General features: G+C 46.3%; 1 protein-coding gene across 4 annotated transcripts in view; it reads right to left on the reverse strand.

Moving 5' to 3' along the window:
- Window positions 1–27,696, reverse strand: part of LOC119406865 (microtubule-actin cross-linking factor 1) — a 252,161-nt gene that overhangs the window by 81,722 nt on the left and 142,743 nt on the right. For all 4 annotated transcript variants that reach the window (XM_049419656.1, XM_049419653.1, XM_049419654.1 and 1 more), the window contains one exon: window positions 3,793–14,703. In XM_049419656.1, the coding sequence (XP_049275613.1) occupies window positions 3,793–14,703 (10,911 nt within the window). The remainder of the gene's footprint in view (window positions 1–3,792; window positions 14,704–27,696) is intronic.

The raw sequence follows: 27,696 nt of genomic DNA on the forward strand, positions 1-27,696 counted from the left end.
CTGCTGCAAATGAACAACGGCACTTGATGTAGCTCCATTAAAACCTGAACTTCGCTGCCAGTCATCTGAAAATGGCCTATTTTCAGCAATTTCAACTCTAACTGCGTCAATGCCATCATCTGCAGTTTCGACATGGACGACTACCGAGTGCTCTTGGCGACTAACTTCCGTGGGATGCAGAGGATATTCTTCCTCACTGCTGTCTTTAGAGTCGTCAGGAGCTGTCTGTTTCTGGTTTCTTAATTTACGTCTTGTCGATTTTCCTGCACTGCCATGTTCAGCCAGCTGGGTCGACGGACCTGTATGAACCTTTGTGACATGTGACGCCCTGTCGTAATCAGTGTGGAAAGCTACTTTGCAAACAGCTTTGGAAGGCTCTGACAAGTCAAAATCTTTGGCAGTTTCAGCATTTGTATCTTTCATAAACACTTGCGTAGTGCAAGGCTGCAGTGCCTTGTCAGAGTACTGCTGGTGGCCAGGGGAAGGAACATTGTCAACAGTACTAGACAAGTCTGAAATGGTTTCCCTGCCTTTGCGATCGGCGTCATGGCCAGCCGAATCAGTCAGATCTGGCTGACCAGGCTTAAGGTGCTTTTCCTGGTGTATCACAGCCTCCTGCTCACCCTTCATGCTGTCAAAAAGTGGGCTTGTGGCTGTTGTAGCATTGTCAATGCTCCAAGAATACAGAGGTTCAGTTGTGCTTACACTGTCAGACTTCGAATATAGTGGGATTCCAAGTGCAGCAAAACTAGTAAGCTTCAAAGATGGCATGGAATGGAACCGAACATGTCGTGTTTCTGGAGAGATGACTGCAACCTCTCTAAATGCAAAAGTTGGATCGTGAATTTCAGCACTTTTCTTAAATAGTGGAGCAGTTAGCTTTTCCAAGACACAAAATTGAGGTGTGAGCAATGACTTAGAAGGCGCCAGCACAGCAACAATCGGCTCCATGCTATCCTTTAAATATGCCGACATCAGCTGCGCTGTGTAACCAGTTGGTGAAGATTGCTCCTTCACAGGTGGTGATAGGCTTGGCTGGAGTTCTTGTTCAGCCTTGATGATTGGCAACATTTCCGCTGCCATCACAGTCTCTTGCACAACGTGCCTCTGCACAGGAAACTTAAGCTTTTCTTTGTCTTCCATGGCCGACTGTGCTTTTGACGAGGTTAGCTCCCTTCGCGATGCAAAAGAGACATCGCTGTGAATGCTAGGCTCGGGTTGTTTTATGGAATGAACAAAGCCCGAAGTCACACCTGTGCGTGTCCTGTCAGAAGTCTTCATGCCTCGCTGCAGGTTGCCAATTTCAACGCTTTGCCTCTGCTGACTAGGACTTTCTACAGAACCAGCCTGCGTGGGCAAGGAGAAAGATGGACTGCTCCGGGAAATGACAGCTCCACGGCTGGCTCTGAAAGCAGAAGATGCAGATTCCTGCAACATGCTGCACCTGTCAAGCAGGCCACGGTTCAGGGCATCCTTAAAGCCAAGAAGTTCGGATGACCTTGGGTCCAGGAACTTGCCACTGTCTTCATCAAAGAGGTCGTCAGCAAACGCCTGGCCCAGGCTTAATGGCATTTTGGCATATATGATAAGCTTGGCAAACACTGCCTTGTAAAGATTCATGTCACGAGGAGTGTAGCGATTCCGCAGAGGGTCAACTGTGCCGCTCTCCACAGCTCTAGCAAAAGTTAGAAATTGACCAGTCTCTGCATCCTTCACATAACTATCACGAGTTGTCACTATGCCCAGCTCCAATGCTTCCTCCAAGTTCAAATAGGAACCTTCCACTGGGTGCAAAAGTCGTCCCGAATCGGGGTCACAGAAGCCAAGCTGAACAGCTTCAACCAAGGTTAAAGGCTTTTCCAAGTCGATTACAAGGCCAGTTTCCAGGGCCCTCACAAGTGGAACCAGCTGCTGTCCCTCCCTTACCAAACCCAATGACAGCTCCATCAGTCCCATCCTGCATGCTTCCACAAGATGCATTGGCTCCTGCCCAGGCTGAGGTAGAAATGGCAGAAATGGGTCAACAAGTCGGCGCATTACCACTTCACCAAGAGAGACTGTGTGGCTTAGTCCTCGTATGCTGAAACAATTCGAGGTTTCAAGATAGCAACCCTCCCTTATCAGTCGTTGAAGTGGAGTGCTTGGCTGAACATTAAGCATTAAGCCCTCTTTAAAGCATGAAACAAGAGGGATTAAAGCCCCATCTTCAGTGACATATTTTGAACATATTTTGTCAAGTTTTCCACAGGAAAGTGCCTCTGACAGAACCAAGGTGCGACGTGTGTCATCCTTGCTTTGGAGCACCCTAGTGGAAGCATCATCAAGCAAGCGCTGATCCAATGCATTTGGGAGGGTGAGCAGGCAGCCGCTAGCTGGATCCATCCAATTGCCACTCTGATCGTCAAATAGCCCTAGTGACAAGGCCATTTTGAGATTCAGGGGCGGTGAAACGTCCAGCAAATGACATCTTTCAAAGGCTAGCCTTAGGTCCATTGGACCTCCAAGGACTCTCAGAACACCTGCTCGGTCATCCAATAAGCCACAATCCACAGCTGTTAAGTATGACATCAAACAGTTCCCTGAATAGACCATGGTTGAACCAGTGCTCACAAAGCCTGACCGAACAGCATCACGAAGGCACTGCGGCCGTTCGCAAAAGGGGCTGGATATTAGCCCAGTGACAGGAGAGTAGAAATTTTTCAGCACAATCTCCAAAAGAGACAACACTTTGGCCACAGGCAGGACCAAACCTCTGCCCATGGCTTCATAAAGGTCCACAGTGACGTTGCACTCAGTGTCCAAAATTGTCCCTGCAACAGGGTCAAGGAGACCCGCACCTACGGCCTCAGTCAAAGACAGCATCTCTCCACTGTGGGCCACTTTGACAGTGAGCACATCTGGCTCGAGAATGCCTTCAAGCACAGCATCCTGCACAGTGAGTGACGGTCCCCTTCCCCCAGGCCGGCGTAAAGTGCCAGTGCCAGAGCAGTAGAGGCCAAGTGCCAGGGCATTCTGCAGAGGCATGGGTATGGCTGAGTCAAGCAGGAAACCCCAACGAAGTGCTTCATCAGCAGTCAGCTGGGGAGGCCCCATCCAACAGCCACTGGCACCTTCTAAGAGACCTAACCGTACTGCCTCGGCACACGAGACCAGGCGACCTTCCCCTGCCCGCACTCGCAGGCGCTCGGCATCAATCAAGCCCGCTCGTACTGCGCTCCACAGTCCAACAGGCCTCCCGGTATTGGGGTCTTGAATGTCACCGGATGGGCACTTAGACTTGTCTGCCACCAGGCCCTGACAGATGGCCAGCTCCAAAGGCAGTGAGGCTACGCTACAATCATTCACATTAACGACACCAATCTCTATGGCACGCACAAGGGGAATGTGTGTGTTGCTCTCAGGGTCTACCACAACTGTGCCAAACCCATCTATGATGCCCTGCTGAACAGCTTGCAAGATGTTTAGCTGCTCCTGTGAAGCTGGATGAGTGAAACATTTCAAGCGTTTGTCATATATTCCTCTCTCCAAGGCAACAGGAATACTGAGCGCATGACTATCTGACAGCAAGTACCCAGATGCAAAGGCATCATCTAAGCTCAAAACTTTTCCTGTGAAAGGATGAATGTAGCAGTTTGAGTCCAGGCTGCCAAGGTAGCTTGGCAGCTCTGTCAAAGGTACGACAGCATCCTGCTCTCTCGAGTAGACCAAGACAGAAGATGGGTCTATAACATGATCACAAAGCGCTTCATGCAACCCAGAGACACCTTGCAGCAATGGGTGGCAGAAAGTTACCTTTTCTTGGTCAAAGCTGAGCCCTCGAATAGCCTGAGCTAGAGTCAGCTGCCCTGTCTGGGTGACAACCGTGGTCTCCCAAACAATCCAGCCCAAGACACTCGCTTCGAAGAAGGAGACAGGTTTCTTTGTTTCTGGATGCACCATTTGCCCAGTTTCTCTGTCGACAATGTTTCGCTCCAGAGCTTCCTCCAGTGTAATCATCTTTCTAGTCTTGAAATCTTGAACAGTGACATTGGAAAGGTCAACAAATTTTCTGGCTACAAATTCAGCAAAAGAGATTGGCTTCTTTGTCTTGGGGTTGGTGAAAGTCTTGAGTTTTGTGTTGTACATTCCCTCAGATGTGGCAGAGTCCAGCGTGAATTCGGGAGCAACCTGGTCCATGACCACTAGCTCGTTCATGCTTCGCACCATCACGATGTTGTCTTCAGTGACCTGCCATGTGGCCAGTGCGTCCTCCAAGTGCATTGTTCGTCCTGAGCTCGGAATAAACACCAAAAAGTTTCGAGGTGCCATTGCATCTCGCTGAATAAGGGTGCGAAGAGGCAGTTTTTGCCCTACAACCAGCTCTGCTTCGTAGTCCTTCCGGTACTCTGTGAACGTCTGCTTCACAACCACTTCAGTGCTACTGAAGGTCGAAACTTCAGTAGTTGGCAAAATCTCTCCTTCAGTTTTATCCAGGTCACCAGGTGGCATCTTCACCGGTGCTTTCCGATCCGAAGGCTTGACTGGAAACTTTGAGGAGTCTTCCCTGGGTGAAGTTTTCTGGGAAGATTCTTTTAATGGCTGTCTAGAAGAGACTTCTTTTGCTGGAGACTTTCGAGGTGTCTGTTTAGCTGGTGTAGTTGTAACAACCTCCTTGACTGGAAACTTTGGTGAAACTTCCTTTGCTGGCGACTTTCGTGCAACTTCTTTAACTGGAGAAGTTTCCTTAGTTGGAGATCTTGGAGCAACATCTCTAGCTGGAGACACTGAGATAACCTCCTTGGTCGGAGACTTCAGCTTGACTTCTCTGCTTGGCGATCTTGGAACAGTTTCCTTCATTGGAGATGTGGGGGTTGCACAAGATTCCTTCTCTGTAAATTTTGGAGCCACTTCCTTTAACGGAGACTTTAGGATTTCTCTATCTGGAGACTCAGAAAATGCCTCCTTATCTGAAGACCTTGGAAAAGTTCCCTTAGCTGAAGATGTGGGAGACTTTGACACAACATCCCTAGAAGCAAGCGTTGAAGGTGCTTCTTTAATAGGAGACTTCGAAGCAATTTCTTTAGAAGGGGATCTCGAAGCAGCTTCCTTCTCGGGAGATTTGGACGCAACATCCTTCTCGGGAGATTTGGGCGCAACATCCTTCGTGGGAGACTTGGGCGCAACTTCCTTCGTGGGGGACTTGGGCGCAACTTCCTTCGTGGGAGACTTGGGCGCAACTTCCTTCGTGGGAGACTTGGGCGCAACTTCCTTCGTGGGAGACTTGGGTGCAACTTCCTTCGTGGGAGACTTGGGTGAAACTACCTTCGTGGGAGACTTGGGCGCAACTTCCTTTGTTGGTGACTTGGGTGCAACTTCCTTCTCGGAAGATTTGGGCGCAACTTCCTTCACTGGCGACTTCAGAGCAACATCCTTTGTTGGAGACCTAGGTGCAACTTCCTCTGTTGAAGACTCCTGTGAAATTTCCTTTGTTGGCGACTCAGGTGCAATTTCCCTTGTTGGTGACTTGGGTGAAATTTCCTTTGTTGGTGATTTTGGTGCAATTTCCTTCGTTGGTGACTTGGGTGCAACTCCCTTTGTTGGCGACTTGGTTGCAACTTCCTTTGATGGAGACTTGGGTGCAACTTCCTTTGTTGGAGACTTGGGTGCGACTTCCTTTGTTGGAGACTTGGGTGCAACTTCCTTTGTTGGAGACTTGGGTGCAACTTCCTTTGTTGGAGACTTGGGTGCAACTTCCTTGCTGGGTGACGGTGAGCTAGTTGCAGTCCTCTTGCTACCAGGAGACTCGGGTCGCATTTTCCTGGCTGGCCTCTTTGGCACTGAAGATTCCTCAGTAGGAATAGATCCTCCAGCTCCAGCTTGACCAGGCTGAGTTTGTGGTGAATATTGCTTTGAAGGAGATAAGCGGCCCTTGATATCTTCAGTCTCATGATCTGTCACACGCCCGAATCTTCTTGGCAACATTGGAAGCAAGGGCGCATCAATGGCCACCAAGAACCCAGATCTAATGGCTTCCCATATAAGCACGGGCTCTCGGCCATGCCTTCTAAGTTTTTCAGTTTCAGTGTCAATGTAGCCCGAGCTGATACCATCTTGAACGGTGAAGATACGACCTTCATCAATGTCAAGCAGCACTGTGCTTAGATCAAGATATCCAGCTTTCGTCACTTCATCAAGGCTCAAAGGCTGGCTACTGTTTGGAACCCAAAACAAATGCATATCATCATCATAGTACAGTTCAAAGAGTTGAATAAGGGTGTACTTGCCAGGGTGTAATGAGCCTGTGCTGTCGCGAGCTATGAGGTTAGAAGAAAATGCCTCACTAATCGGAAGACTCGCACCATCTGCAATGTAGAGACCTCGCTCTAAATCGACCATGCCTTGCTGCACAGCTTCCAACAAGGTGGGCTTTTCCACAGATTCCTGTATCTGAACAATCCCAAGTTCTTTAGCCTCATCTAAAGAGAAAACCTCACCAGTGTCCACATTTTGAACACGTCCTGGTTCCGGCATAGTGTAACCGGGCCTGATGATGATGGTGGTGCCTCTGATTACAGTAGTACGGTAAAGCACAGGAGCAATGTATCTGATACTGTGCTCTACATCACTATAAGATGTGAATTTTGTCTTGTCAAATGGTACAAGCTGTAAAAGACCAGAGTCCATTGCATCCTCTACGGACACATCTTGCCCAGTAAGGGGATTTCTCATGGTGAAGGCAGTCTGGTCAATCAAACCTCGATTCACTGCTTCACATACATACAAGCTATCCTGTGTGGGGATCGAGGGAGTTGGCAAAAGCAAGCCATCTTTGATGGCCTGCTCCAAAGTTATTGTTTCTTTTGTCACTGGGTGAGTGTATGTGCCCTCAGTTACGTTAACAACCCCACGACGCAATGCAACAGGAAAAGTTGGGGCAAGCATTGGTATAGGGATCACAGACTTTGGTGTGTCAAGCTTGTCAAATACTCTGAGCTTCAATACAGAATCTGCCAGAGTCACCGAAGAACCTGGTGCCACTGTGAGAGAACCAGACTCTTTGTCAACAACCTGAGAGACAAGTGCCTCCTCCAAAGTTAATGGGGACTCTGGTCCTGGTACTACCGACATTGGATTAGCAATGTCACAGAGAACAGCCTCTTCCATTGTTAAGAGGGCCCCAGTTTCAGGATGCACGATTCGTTGGGATACTGGCTCTACAAGCCCTTGTTCCACGAGCTCTGGCAATGACAGTGGCCGGCCCACGGGCACGAGCACGTCCCCTGTGCGAGCGTCTAGAAGACCTGCAGCTTCGGCTTCACTCTGAGGCAACCAGCGGCCCTGCTGAGGTTCGAGCACTAAGCCTTTGTCAGCTATTCCCTTGCTCTGGGCTTCTTTAGGGCTGACTACCAATCTGCGCACCTTCTGCAAGGTGGGCTGCTGGGATGATGTTGCCCTGCCAAGCATTACCTCAAAGCGTGGCACCGCGTACCGTGCCTCTTCCACATGCTTGCTCGTCACTTCCCTAGGAGCACTCAGCAACTCCTGGTATGCCACTGTACTGCCCTTGCCTGAACCCTCAAGACGGGTATGTACACTGGTCACAACACCCGTGACATTGCCCCGCTGGAGCTTGGCAGCTGTTTCTGAATCAAGGCAGCCCTGCTCAAGGGCCTCAGCAAGGGTCATGGTATCCCCAGTAACAGGGTCTGTGACAAGCACTGTGGTAGTGGTGTGCACACTCTGCTCGGTGGTGGTCTTTGCGCCATCCTGTAATTCTTTGGCAGAATCTTCGTTGATGAGCCCCAATGCCACAGCTTCTTCCAAGGGCACCTCTCGGCCAGTAGTAGCATCCCTGATTTGCAAACTTGTGTGACGAACCACTTTGGTGACTTCACGAGTAGTACGAATTGGTTCGGAGCACGTAGCCGTCGCGTGAACCATTTCATCAGTGGCCGATTCTCGGAGTGCTCCAATTGCCTTGGCTCCCAAAAGAAGTGGTGCACCAACAATGGCAAGCACGCCTGTTTTGATCGCTTCTTCGATTTTCCAACTGCGGCCAGTACTTTTGTCAGTGTAAGTGTCTTTACCTAAATCTATGACACCTTTTCCAATGGCATCCTTTAACTTGATTTCTTTATGTGTGCTTGCTTCTCTAATAATGACTCCTTCGTTGCCTGCACTGCCTTTCAATATGCTGGCTACAGTTGAGGATGTGCCAGGAGTTCTGTCTTGTGGCCCTTTGGAATCGGCTGAAGGTTCCTCCGGCTGAAGGTCAGAAAACTTTGGAAAGTCTTGTCTAGATGCTTCCAGCTCTCTTGCTTTCACCTCCACTATGTCTGGCTGACCGACAACCCTTGTGACATGGATAGATCTTGCTGGCCCATGCCCAGGGGCTGCACTATCTGGGCGCTGTAGCAGAATCACAACTTTACGCTTTATTGCCTCTTCCATGGTCCATGTTTGTTTTGTACTTGCATCATGGTAATGCCCCATTGCACTAAGCAGATTCTTTTCGAGTGCTCTTGTCAATGTAAGAGTTCTTTTTGATCCTGGCTCATGTATGGTTGCTGAATCAGAATTCAAAATCTGCATTTTCAATGTCTCTTCTAAGGACACCAGCCGATCAGTGCCTGGTATAAGGAACAGTCCTTCCTTGGCATCAAACAATCCTTGCTCAATAGCATCTTTCAAATACCATCCACCAGGAGGAATGTCTAGAACTTCTACTTCAAATTTATGCTGTCTGCTCTCAGTGACTTCACGCATCGGTTCCTGAGATGGCAACGTTTCCGTAGATTTCACACTTTCCGGTGCCTTCTGTTTCGAAGGAGAAGTCTCACGGCTCTTTGGTTTTGACTGAACTTTTCTTGATGGCGAGGCGTCTCTGCTTTTCGGTGCCTCAGGTAGCTTCTGTTTCGGCGGGGACCTATCCCTGGTTTCCGGTTTGCTGGGAATTTTTTCCGGTGTGGGCTCACCTTTCTTCTGCAGCATTTCAGGCACTTTTCTCGGCGGGGATGCATGTCTCTGTCCTGGTTCTACAGGAACCTTTTGCACAGAGGGATACTTCCCTGCCCTGTCGGATGTTTCAGGCACATTTTGTTGCACAGACAGCTGCACATCCTTGCTCTCTGGCATTTCAGGTGCCTTTTCTGTTGTGTAAATATCTTGCTGCTCAGGCAATTCGGGCTTCTTTCTTTCTGGAGATGCATGTTTTGTCTTGGGTGTTTCACGTGCTCGTTCCGCTGGGGATACATATCCAAGTTCTTGTGTCTCAGGTGCTTTCTGCTTGGAAGGAGATGTCCCTCTATCTCCAGACGCACCGGGAGCTTTCTTTGGCGGAGAGCTGTCCCTGCTTTTCAATAACGTAGGGCTCTTCTTTTCTGGAGCAATATCCTTGCTTTCGCTCTGTCCAGGGATTTTCTCCAGTGGCGGTACATCTCTGCTTTTCAACATCCCAGCTAATTCTTTAAGAGGAGACATATCTCCCTGCCCAGGTACCTTTCTTGATGGTGAAACATCTTGGCCTTCTGGTGTCTCAGGTGCCATTTGTTTTCCTGGAAACAGAACTCTTGTTTCCAATGTTTCTGAAACCTTTGAAGTGAGAGACACATCAAAGCTTTCCATCTGCTCAGGCAACCCGTGCTCCGGTAATATTCCATTTTTGTTTTCCTCTGCATATGGCAATGTACCCAAAGGAGTGTCCCTAGCTGTTTCTGGCATTTTTCTCGATGGGGATACATCCTTTTTCTCCGGTGAACCAGGAACTTTTTTCGGTGGCGATAACCTGCCCTCTGGTGTTCCAGGCACTTTTTTCACTGGAGATACATCTCTTCCAGGGACCTTCTTCGGCGGTGAAGCATCTCTGCCTTTGAGGCTGCTAGGCACCTTTTGCAGTGGGGAGAGATCTTTTTCGTCAATCTTTCCGGGCTCCCTTTCAGATGGTGGCATAAGTACACCTTCTGGCATTTCAGGCGCTTTACTCAATGAAGACCCCTCTCTGTATGCGTCCTCTGGTACAACAGGCGTTTTCTTGGGTGGTGACACATCCCGCCTCTCTGGTGATGCAGAAATGCGTTTAGGTAATGGCACATCTCTGTCTTCTGGCATCCCAGGTGACCTTCGCACTGTGGACACCTCTCTTTCTTCTAGCATCTTTGGTGCCTCTCCTGATGGGAAAGGTGCCTTATCCTCTTTTGCTTTGGGTGTCCTTTTTGGTGGTGACGTATCCCTCTTTTCTGGTGATACACTTCCAGGTCTCCTTTTTGGTGGTGACACACCCCTCTTCTCTGGAATTCCGGGCACGTGTTTAGAAGGCAAAGTATCTTTGCTTTCTGGTTTTTCAGGTGCCTCTTGAAGTGGGGCCCCAACCCTTCCTTCTGGTGTTGCAGGGATACTTCCTGATGGAGAGCCATCTCTCCACTTTGACAATCCAGGTTCATGTTTGGCAGGTGACACATCCCTGCCTTCTGGGCCACTAGGCGTCTTCCTCAATGGTGACACCTCTCTTGCCTCTGGCACTCTTTTAGGTGGTGACACATCTCTTGAATGCGGTGACTCCGGACTTTGTTTCAATGCTGATACATCTCTTCCTTCTTGTGTACCAGGTGCCTTCTCTAGCAGAGACACCCCTTTCGATGGAACATCAAACACTTTTTCTGGTGTGGACACCTCTCTGCCCGTCGGTGATCCTGAAACATCTCTCAATTGAAGCTTCTCTTTCTCCTCTGGAGATACTGGAGTACCTTTTGGAGGGGACACTTCTCTTTTTCCTGGAAACCAGGGTGCCTCTTTAGGTGGTGACGCATGTCTCTTCTCTGGAGACTTGGACACCTCTTTAGGTGGTGACACATCTCTTTCCTTTGGTACTCCAGCTCTTTCTGGTTGGGAAACATCTTTTTTGCTTGGCGATGTTGGTGCCTTTCTACGTGGCGACAAGTCCCTATCTTCTGGTTTATCAGGTACTTTCCTTAACGGGGATCTATCTCTTCCCTCCAGTGTTCCAGGCATTCTTTCGGGTAGTGATGTGTCTCTGACTTCCAGTGTAGTGGTCACCTCTTCCAGTAAGGAGACATTCCTTTCATCTCTTTGCTCTTGCCTATGCATCACCTTTTTGGATGTAGTGTCATCCTCTACTGGTGTTCTAGCACCCTTTCTCAAAGAGGGCATGTCTTTTTCATCCTGCGATCCAGGGACCTTCCTTGTCGGTGACAAATCTTTCTTCCCAGAAGCTGAAGGCACCTTCTGTTTAGATGGAGATGTTTCTCTACTTTTTGGTACCTCCTGTCCTGATGCAGGTTTACCTCGGTGGCTTGGTGTTTCAGCTGTTCTTTGTACTGGTGACACATTAATTTTCGACGGAAGGACATCTTTATCGTCCGATGTTTCTGCCACCTCCGGAAACTGTGACACAGCTTTTTTTGGTGATACAGGTTGTCTCAGCGTTGAAGGGCTTCTGTCTTCCAATGTGAGAACAACTTCTGTACGGGCCACATCTTTGGCATCAGGTGCCCCAATAGTTTTTTTAGGTGGGGACATACCTCTCCTTTCAGGTGATGATGGAGCCTTTTTCATAGGAGACTCGTCTCTTTCCGGCACTGTTCTGGCAGCAGGTGACTTGCCCTTGAATGGGGTTTCCCCGTGTGGTATCAAGGGCTCCTCCTGCTTTGATGGGGATATATCTCTGTTCTCCACTGATTCAGGCATACCCTTTCTTGGAGAGACATCCTGAATTTCTTGTGTGCTTCTCGATGGTGACACTTTGCTTTTCGGTACTGGAGGTGGCTTTTCTTTTGGTGGGGAAGATTTTAAAGCTTCAGGTTTTCTCATCTCTGGGCCACCATTCAGTTGCACACCTGAAAGGTCATCATGGCTATCACGCATTCGGGATTCTTCAAGAACTTCCTCTAGCATTTCCTCAATGAGCACAGACTCCTTATTTTCTGTAACATCCTCAGACAGCATGCGTTTGGTAAATGGCTCTTTTGTGGTCACAGGACTGCCTTCAGATGGTGACTGACCCAAAGGCAGGCTTTTTTTGCCTTTAGGTGATACAGCTGGTGAGGATGGTTGTGTCCTTTTGACCTGCTCAGGTTCCTTAGTTGGCGAAATTTTCTCAAGCTGGGAAATGTCAACGGACCTCGTAGATGTTTGGGTCACTGAAACTCTAACATCTTCAACACTCTTGTGCTCTGAAAGATCATCGTGTTTGTCATGTAAGGTCTTCAAGGCTGGTTTGCTAGCAGCAGGTTCAGGCATTGAAGGCCTGCCCGATTGTGAAGGCTGTTTCTCGTCACCAGTGGGATGTTCTGTGCCCTTGGCCAGGGTTTTTGTTGGGCTCCTTGTTCTCACGGGTGATGTGTCACCAGGCCGCTTAACCCCTACGTTTGTCGGCATCCTGTCCTTTGTCTCCTCAACTTCCTTGTCAGGCTTGGCTTGTGTGTCTGGTCTCTTAGATTGGTCTGTTTCATGGTCAAAAATGCCTCTAGTGACTGCATCTGATCTTTCTTCGAGTGTACCTGTGTGCATATCATGAACAACGTGAGACTTTTCAAAAAATTCATGCCTGGATGTTACGTGATAAGTGACAGTGTGTATGCTCTCTTCCTCATCTGCAGTCAAAGGTGGTGCATGAGAAATAGGAACCTTGCGTTCCTTTGGTGGCCTTGAGAAATCCTTATCAGAAGCCTCTTTAGGTGGCGAGCCCCGAGGTTTTTTCCTGGGTAAGCCAGAATCTGTCACAGTGGGCTCTTGTGGGTCATCTTCCAAAAGCTGATCAACCTGATCTGCAATGTCACCATATTCTCCAAATGTCTGCAAATGTTTATCCACAACCCTTCTGCTGCTATGCAACATACTTCCTTCTCCGGTGATGTCTTCTGTGTCGTCATACATGAGGTGGGCCTCAGTTCTCCGAATTGGCTCTGGAGTCACAGGTGTTCGATTGGCAAGGTCACCTACGTCAGTGGGCCACTCTGTATCGGGGCTCAGCAGGCCACTTTGCATGGCTTCCTGCAGCGTTTGATCCTCCGCAGTTAATGGCGCATCCTGTGAACCATGTGATGACACAGTGACGTAGCGAGTGATAGTCTTGGTCACAGTAGCAGTGCTGACTGTGATTCTCAGCAAGCCACGCAAAAGTGCAGCCCCTTCGGGGGTGATCACCCCCTTTGCAAGTGCCTCCTTCAGGGGAATGGGAAGCTTTGTTTTTCTGTCACGTATCTGGCCAGTGCTTGGATCAATCAGACCCTCAAACACAGCCTCTGAGAGTGTAAGCTCTCGTCCAGTGTCACCCTTCAAGCCAATTTTCCTGCAAAACATCTCAAAAATTTGTGGCTGCATGACCTGCTCTTCAACAAGCTTTTCAAAGGGAATTTCACGTCCTGTGTCCTTGCACGTGAAAACACCAGTTTTAGGATTTAAAAGACCTTGCGCTACAGCATCGTTGAAACTAAGGCTCTCACTGGATGCGGGGTCCTGGAAGGATGAGACATTGAATATTGTTTTTTGGCAAACAGATGTAACAAAACCAAGGCGTACTGCCTGGCTGAGGGTAAGCACTTCACGAGTTACGAGATTGACAAACCTGCCATCGGGTGTAACGACTCCCTGTGCAAGAGCTTCAGAAAGTGACAGTGCCTCCTGAGTTCGCGGATGCACAATGCACTTGACATAAGGGTCCAGCAAACCAACTGCAATGGCCTCGAGAAGAGTCATCCAGGTGCCAGTCCATGGATTTTTCACCTGACCATCCTCATCTAATAGACCACGATCGTGAGCATCCTTGAGAGTCAGAGGAGGATTCAGCAACAGTCGCTTTCGTGCCTCGGATAGTGTGTGCTGCTCTTGAGTAGCAAGGTTTACATATCGGCCCGTATCCAGCAATAGCCCATCACGCAGGGCTCGAGGCAGGGTCACTAATGTTCCCTCACGCGTATCCGCCACTTCTGCAGTGTCTGCAGAGAGGAGGCCCTGCGCCAGTGCCTCTCGCAGTGTGTACTGGTCCCCTGAGTGCTGGTCTCTCAGCTTCCCAGTGGCATCGTCCACCAACCCGGTGTCTAAAGCATATGACAAAGTCATGCCCTCACTATCTTCAACTCGTTCACGTACCAACCAACCCTTAGCAAATGCCTCATCAAGAGGTACTGGGATACCGGTATTCGGATCGTTGATGAAGCCGGTGATGAGATTCACCAGGCCCCGGTCGCGCGCCTCAGCCAGTGACAGCTCAGTTACCCTGATCAAACGAAGCCTAAGCAAGTACACCACTTTTTCTCGTTTTATGATCCCGAGCTGAATGGCCTCCTCAACAGTGATTGGCCGGCCACTTTTGGGGCTCAGGAAAGTGGCCCGTTCAGGGTCATACAGCCGTTTATCAATGGCAGCACGCAGACTCAGCTCAGTGCCCGAGGCATCCCTGATGCCACAGGGTTCCAAAAGAGCAGCCTTGAGCCTTGAATCTAGAAGCCCCTTGGCAGCAGCTTCATCCAAGCTGTACTCCTGTCCTGTGGCAATGTCCACAAACAGCCATCGATCTATCCTCAGGGCTCCACTTCGGACAATATCAGGTAATGACACTTCGTCGGCTGCCGCTTCTTCAGCAGGTGAAGCCCTTGGTGCCCCAGGCTCAGCGAATGTCCTGGGAGCACTGGTCTCGGTGAAGGTCTTGAACTCCCTTGTCTTGGTCAGTGTCTTGACTGCACTAGTCTCGGTCAGCACAGCAGTGCACTGGGAAGAAAGAAAAAGACCCGGTCACTGCACAGTTACGAATGCACCAACACGAAGCATGCCGACTTTTCTTTGAGTTTGTCATAACAACCAGTTGGCAACTATAGTGGAAGCACACAATGTATACAAAATGTAAAATAAGACACCATTTATGGGGCCGCAAAATGTTCAAATGAGAAGAAATTTATACTAACATACTATGGACCTTTACCTCCTGTAGACGAGCTCGACATGTCCGCACATTTCGCATGTCATTGCTGTGAAGTAACTAAGGATGTCCTTAGGTACATCACGGCAAAAAGTCCCATTTCCCTTACCAAAGGCGATCTAAGGAAGTCCATGCATCTAGTTCTATTTTTCATGCACACATGGATATACAATGGCACAAAAATTTGTGCATCATACTTAACGTTCCTTTTGTGCTATAGAGCCCAAAACTGAAACTATAAAAAATTGGTCAAAATGCTTTTAAAGCTACAGACAAATGAGATGGTCTTATTGTCATGCAGTTGTGAATGTCGTGATCCAATACAAAGTAGATTCATTACATTTCCAACTCCAATACTTCAAACTAATTTTAAATTTTTTGTAGGCCTCCTTTGTTTTCAGTGTATTTAAAAGTTGCTTAATTCAAACTGCCCCATTCAAATAATTCTGTTAACTCATACGTTTTCGTTATTTGTACAGGAAATATTAGCAACCTTTACTCTTTCTAGCTGAACATCAGTGCTCATACATTTGTAGAACAGCGAAAAATAAAGCCGACTGCGTACCTGTGCTTGTCAACGCATTAAAAACCACGAGCAGAAAAAAGAACACAGAGATGGCAACAATGCACGTGATAATCGGCCATCTCTGGCTTTCCCAGTGTCTTGCACTGAGTTGTACTTATGCTTGCATCTAATAATTCAAACAAAATTCTAGGGTCCTCTCAAGTTTGCGTTATCAGGAGTCTGCCGCACTCTGGTGCAAGTACACCACGCAAAGTCGAGCCTTTCTGCATGAAAATTGCGTTCCTAGAGTGCGGTGGCCTGCCATGGATAAAAAATGATTCGACATAAAAGATGTGTTCCAGACACGAACTTCTTCTACCACTCATTATGGAAACTTGGCAGTGCAAATAAACTGGACACAGAAACAGCAGGACACAAACACGTGCAGCACAAACAAACAATACATGTCTGCACTTGTTTGTGTCGCACTCTTTCTGTGTCCAGTTTGTTTGTGCTGCCAAGTTTCCATAATGAATCTATACCAACTAGCTTGCCTATCAACCCTTCTACAAAATACCACAATGAAAACTGACTGCAGAACATGCAGAGGAGTCAACTTTCTAACTACTTAATTTTTTTTTTAACATGAAAGTGTTATGTCGAGGTCCACCAAGACTTCAGTGACGTATTTCCGTAATGGAAATGACGTCAAAAAAAGGCACAGTAAGATGGCAAAGAAAAATTTGAAGAAAAAAAGTTCCATCAACGGGAGTCGAACCCACGACCTCTCGGTCCGCGACAACAGATGCCGGGTACACTATCCACTCTGCCACGGTGACACACTCTGGAGGCTTTACAAACATGCCTTTTATATCACACGCTTTTCTCTCGCAGTGCTCTTGGCTGGCGAGGTGGTGTCACTGTCTGGGAGAGGTAATGCATCAAGATTTAATGCATCAAGATCGTGGCCTCCACGATTATGTCCTGCAACGCATCGTTGCTACGCGTCCGTCCCATTCAGCGCATTTCGAATAGGAGAAGTGCAATTTTGTCAAGTGCAATTTTGTCAACGCCTAAACACACCACGAAGTGGCAACCTTAGCCCAAGCCTCGTCTAGAGTGTACACTACCTCGCCCTTACTTAGAGTTACTGCATATGGCTCATTTAGGAGCCATATACCTGCGGTAGCATATACAGTAACTCTAGCCTTGTTCATAGCATCCATCTATATTTAAAATAGCTCTGCGACACACGCTCGCCTCGCCTGGCTGTAACACCAAGTTCCCCGCTTACGCTCACCCGAGAAAAGCTACGGCCAGGCAACAGGGTAGACATGAGGTGCATTGCGTTTCCCCCTAGTCCCACCACGGTGTTCAAGAACTCTTTAACATGCAGCAGGATGGCGACCTTAGCCCACCTTCTGCATCCAATAAGCGATGCTCTTCTGGCTGTCACATCACTTTCCCTGATTACGCTCTCACCATTAACTGCTACGGCTACCAGAAAGGTTTGTTTAGTCTTCGGGATAGACATGTGCCACCAAGTGTCAACATGGGTGCATCCACATTAAACGTGCTATAGCTGCCAATCGCCAATAGACATTGCGCAAGCTCTCTTATATCAATGCACAGCAAACATTCAACTACTTCTGTAAAGACACGTTTTACTTTTGTGTTATACCGATTCCTATGACTGAGGGATCGACCATGTTTTTTTTAAGTGTACTCTCCAATAAATATATTTTATGTGCCCATTCTGCATGCAGCCGACTTTTAAAAAAGCTAAAGAGGAAAAGGGTTACTTTATATCAGAGATCTAGAGATAATGGTATCCTTAGAAAATTTGGTAGCATCTGAGTCTAATCCAAGACACAAATTTGATGTACCAGAATAGGAACCTCGTAATATGTATGCAGCATTACAGTAGCTTCCATACACACCTGTGAGTTTGATAGTGTCAGGAATTTTTCAATTGACACTACTTTGAAAAAAAGATGCAGAGTTTGTTTTAGAGGTGAAGCACCTTAGGGTCTCGGCTTGTCGGCGGTGCATCGTTGTCTGCTGTCGCCGCATGCATCGTCGTGACCATTTGCTTGCCTGCACCGTCGTTTCCTGTCCCGCCATGTGGCGAGAAAGAGCGAACGGGATGCGTTGACTATGAAAACGCTCTTTCTGCGATGAACGCTGAACTACCAGCTAGCGAGGAACAAGAACGCGCCCTCGCCTGCAAGAGACAACGCCGATGCAGGCAGCACCTGCTAGCGAGTTTCTTGAAAAAACCGACTGCTCGCGCTACACAACCGTTCACCGGCGACCTTGAATATATAGGCACTGGATCTTGACCTGCAATGTAGTGCCGCTGGGAGATTTCTCTTGTGCGTAGTTGAACAATAAAGATTCACAGCATGCACGTAAACTAAAAGCGGACTGTGAATCTCTCTTCTGTCTCTCATTGCCCATTAGCAGTGATTTTGCTGTGGGAAACACCGGCCCACACTGCACGCTTCGCCCCTCCACAGGTTTCACGTTAGTGGGGCTGAAACACCCTTCCCTACGTGCTTCGCCCCTTCCCAAATTTTCTTTTACTTATAGACACTGTTATAATTATTTCTGAGGTGTTACTTGCCAAATTATGATTATGGGGCATGTGACAGTGGGGGAATCGGGATCAATTTTGACGACCTGGGGCACATGCACCTAAACCAAGTACACTGCTGATCTTGCATTTCACTGCCATCGAAATGCGGCTGCCAAGGCTGGGAATCGAATCCACGTCATCGAGCTTAGCATCGCGACGCCTTGCCTGCTAAGCTACCACGGCGAGCATTTAAGACACTGTACTGATGTTCAATATGCTGCAATTTTAGGATGTTTGTGTGCTTGCAAAGCTTAAAATTGAAACGTGCCCTCTTTTCATTTTTATTGAGTAATCATCCACGTTGACAGCCTCAGTGTTTCCCGATTCCATGCAAGTTACAGTAACGTGACACAGAGGAGAAATGTTCAGCTTATCAGCAGAATGCTACGTCGACATCTGTGAATTTTAACAGCATTCTGCTCAAGGTGAGTAAACTGTTTACAAATGAAAGATGATGAAGCAGGTTTTTTTTAAATGATCTGCTTTGCCCAACAATGATCTAAGTAAGTACGGCTCAATTCATGATGCAGTATTTACACCGCTGGTGCTCTGGTTTAGTGGTTACCCTTAGGTTCTTTTGAATATTTCATAGAACTGAACTTTCTGTTAGTGTAAACAAATCTGCTGAATTTCAGTATTCATTTAGCTGGGAACTGCAACCACTCTAAGTCAATATGATCAATCACACATGACAGTCTCAGGTGTTTAAAACCGTGAAGTTAAATGCGAGACTTTCGTGCATTCTAGATAAAAGTGGTAGCTTGGGTAAACTGGTGACTCAATATTGCCGTGACTGCACAGTCACGATGATGACTTCAACTAACAACAACTGTTAGCTGATGTCAGTGCCTGTGTTGTGTCCTCTCTTCTGTCCTTGGTGAATTTGCACTGTGCACTCATGTCAATGTTCATGCATTCAGGGCACAAATGCAGAATGGCCTTGACACATGCACAGATAGACAAATGTAGACACTGCTCATGGCAACTATGAGTTCATAATGTACACCATATTGGTGGCCAGGTGAGATATAACTCTTTGCTGATGTGCAGGCTAGCAAAGGAACACAAATAACGTCACAATTGAATGAGCGTTTACAAAGTCAAGTGGCAAGGAAACTGCAGTCTGGACATACAAACAATAAATCAGTCTAGACTGATAAAGACTTCCTTCAAAACAGTTTTCGCTATTTTCCAGGTAATGGGCAGATTATCACAAAAGGAAATGATGGTCAAACTTCAATCTTTTTTTTTTTTTGAGATGTTGTGCAGAAACCCCAGTGCTGGTGTATCAAGTGTGAGATCATGAAGAAATGAAATAGAAGAAAGCACAACGCCATGCAGCCAGCAAGTAAAATATCTGAAGCTCTTTTCCTCGCAGTATCGGCACAACATGTGACCTGAGAAGAAGCATATTGACGAAAACATGTTGGTGCGCTTCTCGGTTAGGATTCCTGATAGAATGTGTAAGCTCACCTGAACAAGGACGATGAAAGAAATAGACACAGCCCTTGTTGGTTTCTGATTAACAAAGCACCTGTTTGGCTTCAGTAAACTTAGCCACAGCTCAACATAACTTCATACAGGACGTGCAGCTCAGCACCCAACAAGCTGACAAAGCTTTGTAGCCACGTTTCTCCCCAAAAGATCAAGTTCTGGTGCGAAAAGATGCATGCCTGGACAGCTCTGCATTTAATGATGAGCGTCATATATTGAATTCCACTAATTCTTTGTGGTCATCTGTCGAGGCCACACCACCGTATGAAAATATAGGCTCCAGTCGCACATCTGCAAGCTCCCAATGCGCATGCTTGCTTGCGTTATCTGTTTACTTCAACAGGTAACGCCATCTCTTAGAAGTGCTTTGCAATTACAAATCGCAGTTTTCACTGTCTCCAGTTAAGGTCAGCACTTCTTCGGTGACTTCAAGTTTTTGCGCGTAATTTGTAGCTCAAATTGCTGACTGGATGGCGACATTTTCTGCACAGGCATTTTATGCATGCGACTCATGCCAGGTTCAGAGAGTCCAATGATAATTTTAGCATAAAAGAGGACTATGTACTGCCTCCAGATGGTCATCACTTGCCATTAGATAACAGCAAGTTAAAAACACTGACCTGTGAGGATTCGGGAGGCGACAGTTTGTGTGGCAATCGCCTACAATGTGGTGCGGGCGGCTGGAGACAGTACACCACATATTTTCAATATTTGAAAAATACCTTTTCAATAATGCCTTTTCAAGCTACCTTACGACGAAAATGCAGTTGGCTGCCAAAGGCATCAAGGAGCCGAGACGCCTCTCCTTCAGACGAAAACTCATTGCACGGCTCATTTTAACATGCAGTCAACACCAAGAAGAGGCGCCTGTCTGCAAATTCCCAAGGGGATGAGCACTTAGATGGTAAGCCATACTTGATACATAAGAATACAAATGGCAACTTTCTATCGCTGCACACAGTGCAGCGATAGAAATGAAGAGGACTGTCTTCCACTGCAAGACATGCATCACAAATCATTGCTTCCACCCTGGTGGCTGCTTTTGGCGTTACAGTAAAAGCTCCTCAATTCGACCCCCGTTAATTCGAAAAAACGGATAGTTCGAACGTATTCTCTGGTCCCAGCAAGCATATGTATTGTTTAATGGCCTCCTTCCTACGCACAACAGAAAGCAAAGTTCCAGCCATCAAAGTGCAATTAATAATTCCAATATGTGAAATAAATGCATTTTTTACCTTACATAGCACGTAAAATGTGTGAGCAGTAAAAATTATATGAATTCATAAAAGAAAGGCAGCCAAAATAATTTACAGAGCAAAATATTTTTTTTTTAGTTTTTAGAGAAAAATGTTTTACACATTGCATTATCCTTAAGTAAAATTACTAGGCAATTTCAAGTCACACTAGTACTAAACAGCTGCACCAGTGAAGATGTACAGATTAAGTCAGCATTATGGGAAACATCTTGTCAACATTCTGGACCTGACTGCAGAATCTTTTAACAAGAAGACCTGCACGCTCATCCTTCATTGATATCTTTGCACAGCTTTTATATTTCACACTTCTTCCTCCCGTAAAATTAATGCTGGAAATACCAAGGATACGACACCCCAGTAAGGGCATTCACAAAGAAAGAAAACACGTGTATCAACATAGTCGCCAACTGAAAGCAGGCATTAAATGTATTACACATTCGAACATCCTGCTTTATTTTTTATCAATATTCTATATTGCTTTTTTTCCTTGCTATCCTGATGTGCTAGAATTACACGTATGTTTACTGCACCCCTTCGAAGAAGGCAACATGCACAACCATAAATTACTCACACCTCTTCACACCCCTTAACACATTAAAGCTTTGGCGCCGCTTCGTAGTCGGCCTTTCAAAAGGTGCCCAACGTCACCGCACGCTACAAGTGGCTGCTTTCATTACAGCAAAGACGACTGGCATATTGCAGCAGGCAGTAAAGAAACAAAAGATAGAACAAAAACAAGAGGGGCTGTAACATATTAGCCCTGACAGGCCCTGCCAAGAAGCAACGTCTCCCATCGAGGTTCATCTGCGCATGCTTAAAGACAGGACGGAGCTTAACACCGCACACGGAGGAGAGTAAACAGGCTGCATTCGACGGTCGAGGAGGAAGATTTATGAGCCAAGCGCAGCTGCTGCTGCAACGAGGAAAGACGAGAGAGACGGGAAGAACAATAGCTGTGCACACAAAGAACTGTTGCGTTGCAGGCAGAAAGCCGGGCACTTCCTTTTCTTTTTACTGCAACAGCAAGGTGTGGGAAGGAGTAACACTATGGTCTATAAAAAAAAAACACGCATACAAGTGCAGTGTTCATGGACTGAAACAATACAATTTAGGGCTAAGTAATGCACATTCTTTCATTTCCACCATCTTCAGTTTGTGTCGTGCTGCTGCAATTTTTACTCGAACATTTATATCAGAGCCAACATTACCTTTAGTGGCCAGACTCGTAGACGCAATCGTCTCGAGCAATTGCACATACCAGTCGTTATACTAAATGTCACATTTCAATCCCCGAGCACTGTACATTCACAGGTGCTGAACAATGAATGTGCCAGTGGTTGCCTTACGTGCATGCACTGTCATGCCATGCCCCAAAACAAACTCAATCTCTCTTTGCCCCTCCCCTACCCCCTTTTTATCCATTTTCATACCTTAGAAAAAATAAATTCCTGTAGTCTTCAGCATTATGTGGACAAAAGGTTCAAACAGCAAAATCATTTTTTTGCATGCAAAATGTTATCAGGCACTGATGCTACAATTAAGGTGAAACAAAGACAGAGTACTAAAGTTGTTAAAGTAAAGAATTCCTCATAAAAATTGATCAGTTTCATTGGATCTTGTTACAGAAACAAATTTCCAATTAGCATAAGTAGGCATGTCAATAGTAATGTGTCATGCAAATAAACGCCACATTTATCAGGCAAATCTACAATAACTGCAAGTGAGGTGGTGGCCCATGCCTAGAGTAACTACTTCGACAGTTCATACTATGATGTATGTGATTCCATACGCTTATTCATCCATTAAGCCATTCGATTTCATCATGCATTTATAGAGGAGACAGACCACCCCTGCAAAGTAAAGATCAAGACTAGAATTCACAAAACTTCTCTTACATAAGTGCTGTAAGGAAAGTTATTGGCGGTTATGATAATAATAGTTATGCGGTTTTATGTGCCAAACAACAATATGATTACGAGGCCTGCCGTAGTGGGGAACTCCATATTAATTTTGACCACCTGTGGTTCTTTAGCGTACACCTAAAATCGAAACACACGAGAGTCCTTGCACTTCGCCTGCATCAAAATGCTGCCGTCATGGCCGAGAATCGAATCCGCACCCTCTAGCTTAACAGTGCAACACCCCACCTGTTAGAACCATGATGGTTATGTCATCACCATGCCAATGTTACTTTGGATTGCGTGTGCCTACCAAATGCTGCGAGAGATTATGTACTAGTACTAAAGGTGAAATGAGAAAGCGCAGAGCAAGAAACAAGCATGTGTGGGCAATCGAGTATTGCACTTTATTGGCACATGGGTATGCACGAACACCGAGTGCAGAAGGAACATCAACAATAATATTCAAAGTTGTACATACTCTACCACATGCCTCTTGCACATGAAAGAATGACACTTTGCCGAACTGAAAATCGGGAAACACACATAAAATATTCTAATTTTCTACACTCTAAGGCAAACGGGAGTCCATTGGCTGTCTTTCAACTCCACATGAATAATTGTCATCTGGCTTGAATTTCCTTTCTCGAAAACTGTGCGCTCACTACTTTCCTACATAGAGCACCATGTTGCACTGATAGCCCCACGCCATCTCTGATCCAGTTAGAACAGAACTTGCAGGATGGTCTCTATGCATTGAGAATACCGTATTTATTCGAATCTAGGCCGATAGTTTTTTCAGAATTTCTTTGTATCAAACTCCAGGGTCGGCTTAGATTCGAGGATTTTGAAAAACGCGACATTTTTCATAGAGAAAAGTGTTGCAAAACTAGCGCCACCTAGACAGTATTGTAGCCGTTAGTAGCCGAGCCAACACCTGGCTTTAGTACGCACGCGAGGCCGCCATTTTTATCTTTGTGGCGAGTGTTGAGGTGAGCCGTTCGTCAGTTCGAGTCTCGCTTCGAGTGGGCTGTGTGTGGCGTAGCTCAATGGTGTCAAACGAGCGTAGCCATTATAGTGCGGCGTATAAAAGGAAAGTTGTGCTAGCCGCGGATTCATCCTCCAACGTTCAAGCCGGGCGGGACTGAGTGGACGAAAAGAATGTTCGTCGCTGGAGGGGCCAACGGGAGAAGCTCTTCGCGTGCGCCGCAACGAGGATGGCTTTTACCAGTCCACGGAACTTTGATCGTGCGCTCTTTCAAGAAGTGCGGCATATCAAATGCACTTGATGGCACCGAGGATTGTGCACTGTTTGAGGACAGCGACAAAGAGGTCAGCGACGACGACTCGGAATGAGCGCGGCATCTTGATGATGAACCAACTGCTCCATTTCATCTTCATATTTTCAATAAATGTTTTCTCTTTGTGAATTTTACCCGGCCTACATTCGAGGTAAGTTTTTTTTTTTTTTTTTCGGGCTTCGGACTTTAGGGGGTCGGCTTAGAATCGGGGTCGGCCTAGATTCGAGTAATTACGGTATGTTGCGAAGAGGCTCAAGGCACTGACTATGCAAAAGCAGCTCCCTGGGCAAATTTCAGGCAGGAGCACAGTGTAAGAACCGTGGGTGGGAGGGAGGGATGCTGGAGCACTCTCCAGCCCATATGTAGCCGGCACCTATGAGCTTTTATCATTTTCTACGGCGGAGCTGTAAATGGCCCACCTGGTTCATTTAGCGGTGTTCGTCGACATTCGTCTACAAACAGACCTCCTCTGAGTGAGCAATGATGGAACACAATGACATCATCAATTGACACCATGGATCGGCCAAAGATGGGCCAATTCCAGAGGCTGTGCAACACCAAGTGAGGTGCAGAGATCTTCAAAGGAGACGGTACGCCTTTCGTATGTGTTTTGCCACGTCAGTAGAGTCTAGGCAATGCGTTGGTGCAGTTGTGCATGGCAAGTATGAGTCGGCCACACATTGAGAGAATGCCCAAGAAGCCGAGCGCTTATGAAGAACGCCAACGAGAGCAGAGGCGGCGGTGCACCAGTCACCTTCGCTGGCCACCTACATTCACAGAGTGGAATGGCTCCAACCTTTTCGTACATCTCCTCATGCGTGCATCATGTTATAATGTGAACTTGGCAATTTGGACTTGCAACTGGCATTTCACTTTCATTGTGTTTGAAACGAAGAACCACAATAGCTTGTGGCACCAGAATCTGTTGACAAAACCACGCCTTATAGGATGTGTGCACAACTGAAGTGAGAGCAAGGACGTGTGCAGGTTTCTCCCAATGTGCTCAGTCTCTCCTTCGTCACTATGTGGCGGAACACACAAAAGGTCGATTCCACGAAAGATCGAAAAAGGGTGTATATTTGATGTTTCCGATTTTCCTGATAATTTTGTATGTTTTGCACATATGATTGCACAGCACGAAATCGCAGTTCGTTTTCAAATAAAAATTTTTTTCAACACAGCAAAATTCGACAAGTGTCGCCGGTTGACGACGACCATTTTACGAAGAATGCGTTTTCGTAACTTCTGAACCATGCTGGCAGCTACTCAAGCTATATATTACAAATATCTTTCTTTTTGGCGGAAGTAGAAGTAAAGAGGAAATAGCTCTTATCATTTCATGGAATTCTGAGTAAATTATGTATTTTTAAAAATTCACGAAAAACGCTGTGTTTTTGAAAATTAGTCAAATTTGGGACGCTATGGCTACTTCTGTGAACATCTTAGCTTGTTCATATTTGCAGTATGAATAGGCCTTTATGTGAATAATGAACCTCTGCATTTGTATTTCTCTAATAATTTTCAAAGTAGTAAATTTTCACGCTCGAAACACCAAAAAGAGAAAAGTGCTCCTCCATTCAAAAATCTATAATAAAAAAAACCCAATCTCAATTTTGTTCAAAGTCCCCCAAAATGTTCTCAAAGGACTGCAGAATGATATTATGAAAAAACATGTTGCATCATTTTTATTACAACAAAAGCAGAAAATGTCAAACATTGTGTTTCCAGAGCGTGGTGGCCACTGCGTAAAGGACATCTCTAGTAACAAGAAAATACAGTAACACGTCTTTTTTCTTCTCTGAGCTTCGCTAAACAGCAGTATGATCTATTGTTGGAAAGTGGGAACTGTTTTGTAAAGAAAAAAAAGATCGTTCCAATTAAATGCATTTGCGACACCACTTACATTCCTCGTCGACGGGCAGCACGGACATTTTCATTCCTCTGGATAATTTTTTTTAGTAAATGCGCTTATATAAAAGTAACGAAGCTAAACGCGAAATATGTGTAGCTGAGTCGATCATGCATTGTAAGAATGTGAGAAATCGCAAATGGCGGCAGTGGTGAACGGCGAGTACCGCAGTGCAACCTAAGCACAGCAGCCACACATTGTTTGCCAGACTTTGTCGCTCTGCACGAGAAAATGCTGGGGTGTCGATCGCGTTGGTTACACGATACATTTTTCACCGCTCGTCGCTCTCCCGCCCGGTGTCTGGATGCGCACCGTGCGGATCGTGTGGCCCGCGCTACAAGCACTCGTGTAAACGGAGTAGCATGCGTTAGGCGGACAGGTGCAAAGGGCGGCGCGATAGACGCCCGCCTGAGCAGACGACAGCAACGAGCACGGCTGTGCCAGTCAGCCAAACACCACCTGAGATAGAAGTTTAGCATCCAAATTGTGCTTCACTTTGATGCGATCACTGTCCTACGCTCTGAAGGTGGCTATGGGTAGGAGTTATAGCCATGACCGAGATTTTGTACGGACTGCCTCATGGTGCACAAAAAGAAAATTCCGCTGCAGCGGAATTTTCGTTATGTAGAAGATATCAGATCGAGTCTCTTTTGCGGAGGGTCATGAAGTAGAATGCGCGCTCAATTCAAGAGGGAGACCAGATCTGCCAGCACTGCTTCAAGAGATACAAGGAGATGCAAAACAAAGCAGATGCAATGCAAACAAAACGTGTTTTGTCCGTGGCCAAAACTGCTGCCACCAATCTTCACGTAATCGATTCTTTTTAAACACTGCATTGATCACATAAGGTTTGACAACGTACACATTTGGGCCAACAAAAACCACACCTCTTGGCGACCGCTCTCCAGAAATTCATTTCCATTCATGAAGAGACATTGGCTTTTATACCAATCTCTCAATTCTGGCACAGCACATCATCATAAGAGATGCATGGAGGGAATGCGTTCTTTAGCACTCAAGATATCAATTATACTCATTTGAAAGAGATGAAAGAAAAGGAGGCTACAACTGAAAGTGCATACTGTGGACTGAGGGATGTCTAACACTGGCGTGAAGTCGCAAACCACGCGAATGCATTTAATTGGAACGGTCTTTTTCTTTACAAAACAGTTCCCGATTTCCGACCATAGATCATTACTGTTGTTTAGCGAAGCTCAGAAAAGAAAAAAGACGCGTTACTGTATTTTCTTGTTACTAGAGATGTCCTTTGCGCAGTAGCCACCACGCTCTGGAAACACAATGTTTGACATTTTCTGCTTTTGTTGTAATAAAAATGATGCAACATGTTTTTTCATAATATCATTCTGCAGTCCTTTGAGAACATTTTGGGGGACTTTGAACAAAATTGAGATTGGGGTTTTTTTATTATAGATTTTTGAATGGAGGAGCACTTTTCTCTTTTTGGTGTTTCGAGCGTGAAAATTTACTACTTTGAAAATTATTAGAGAAATACAAATGCAGAGGTTCATTATTCACATAAAGGCCTATTCATACTGCAAATATGAACAAGCTAAGATGTTCACAGAAGTAGCCATAGCGTCCCAAATTTGACTGATTTTCAAAAACGCAGCGTTTTTCGAGAATTTTTAAAAATACATAATTTACTCAGAATTCCATGAAATGATAAGAGCTATTTCCTCTTTACTTCTACTTCCGCCAAAAAGAAAGATATTTGTAATATATAGCTTGAGTAGCTGCCAGCATGGTTCCGAAGTTACGAAAAC

The sequence above is a fragment of the Rhipicephalus sanguineus genome, chromosome 10 (assembly GCF_013339695.2).
Source record: "Rhipicephalus sanguineus isolate Rsan-2018 chromosome 10, BIME_Rsan_1.4, whole genome shotgun sequence".
In the NCBI taxonomy this organism is placed as follows: domain Eukaryota; kingdom Metazoa; phylum Arthropoda; class Arachnida; order Ixodida; family Ixodidae; genus Rhipicephalus; species Rhipicephalus sanguineus.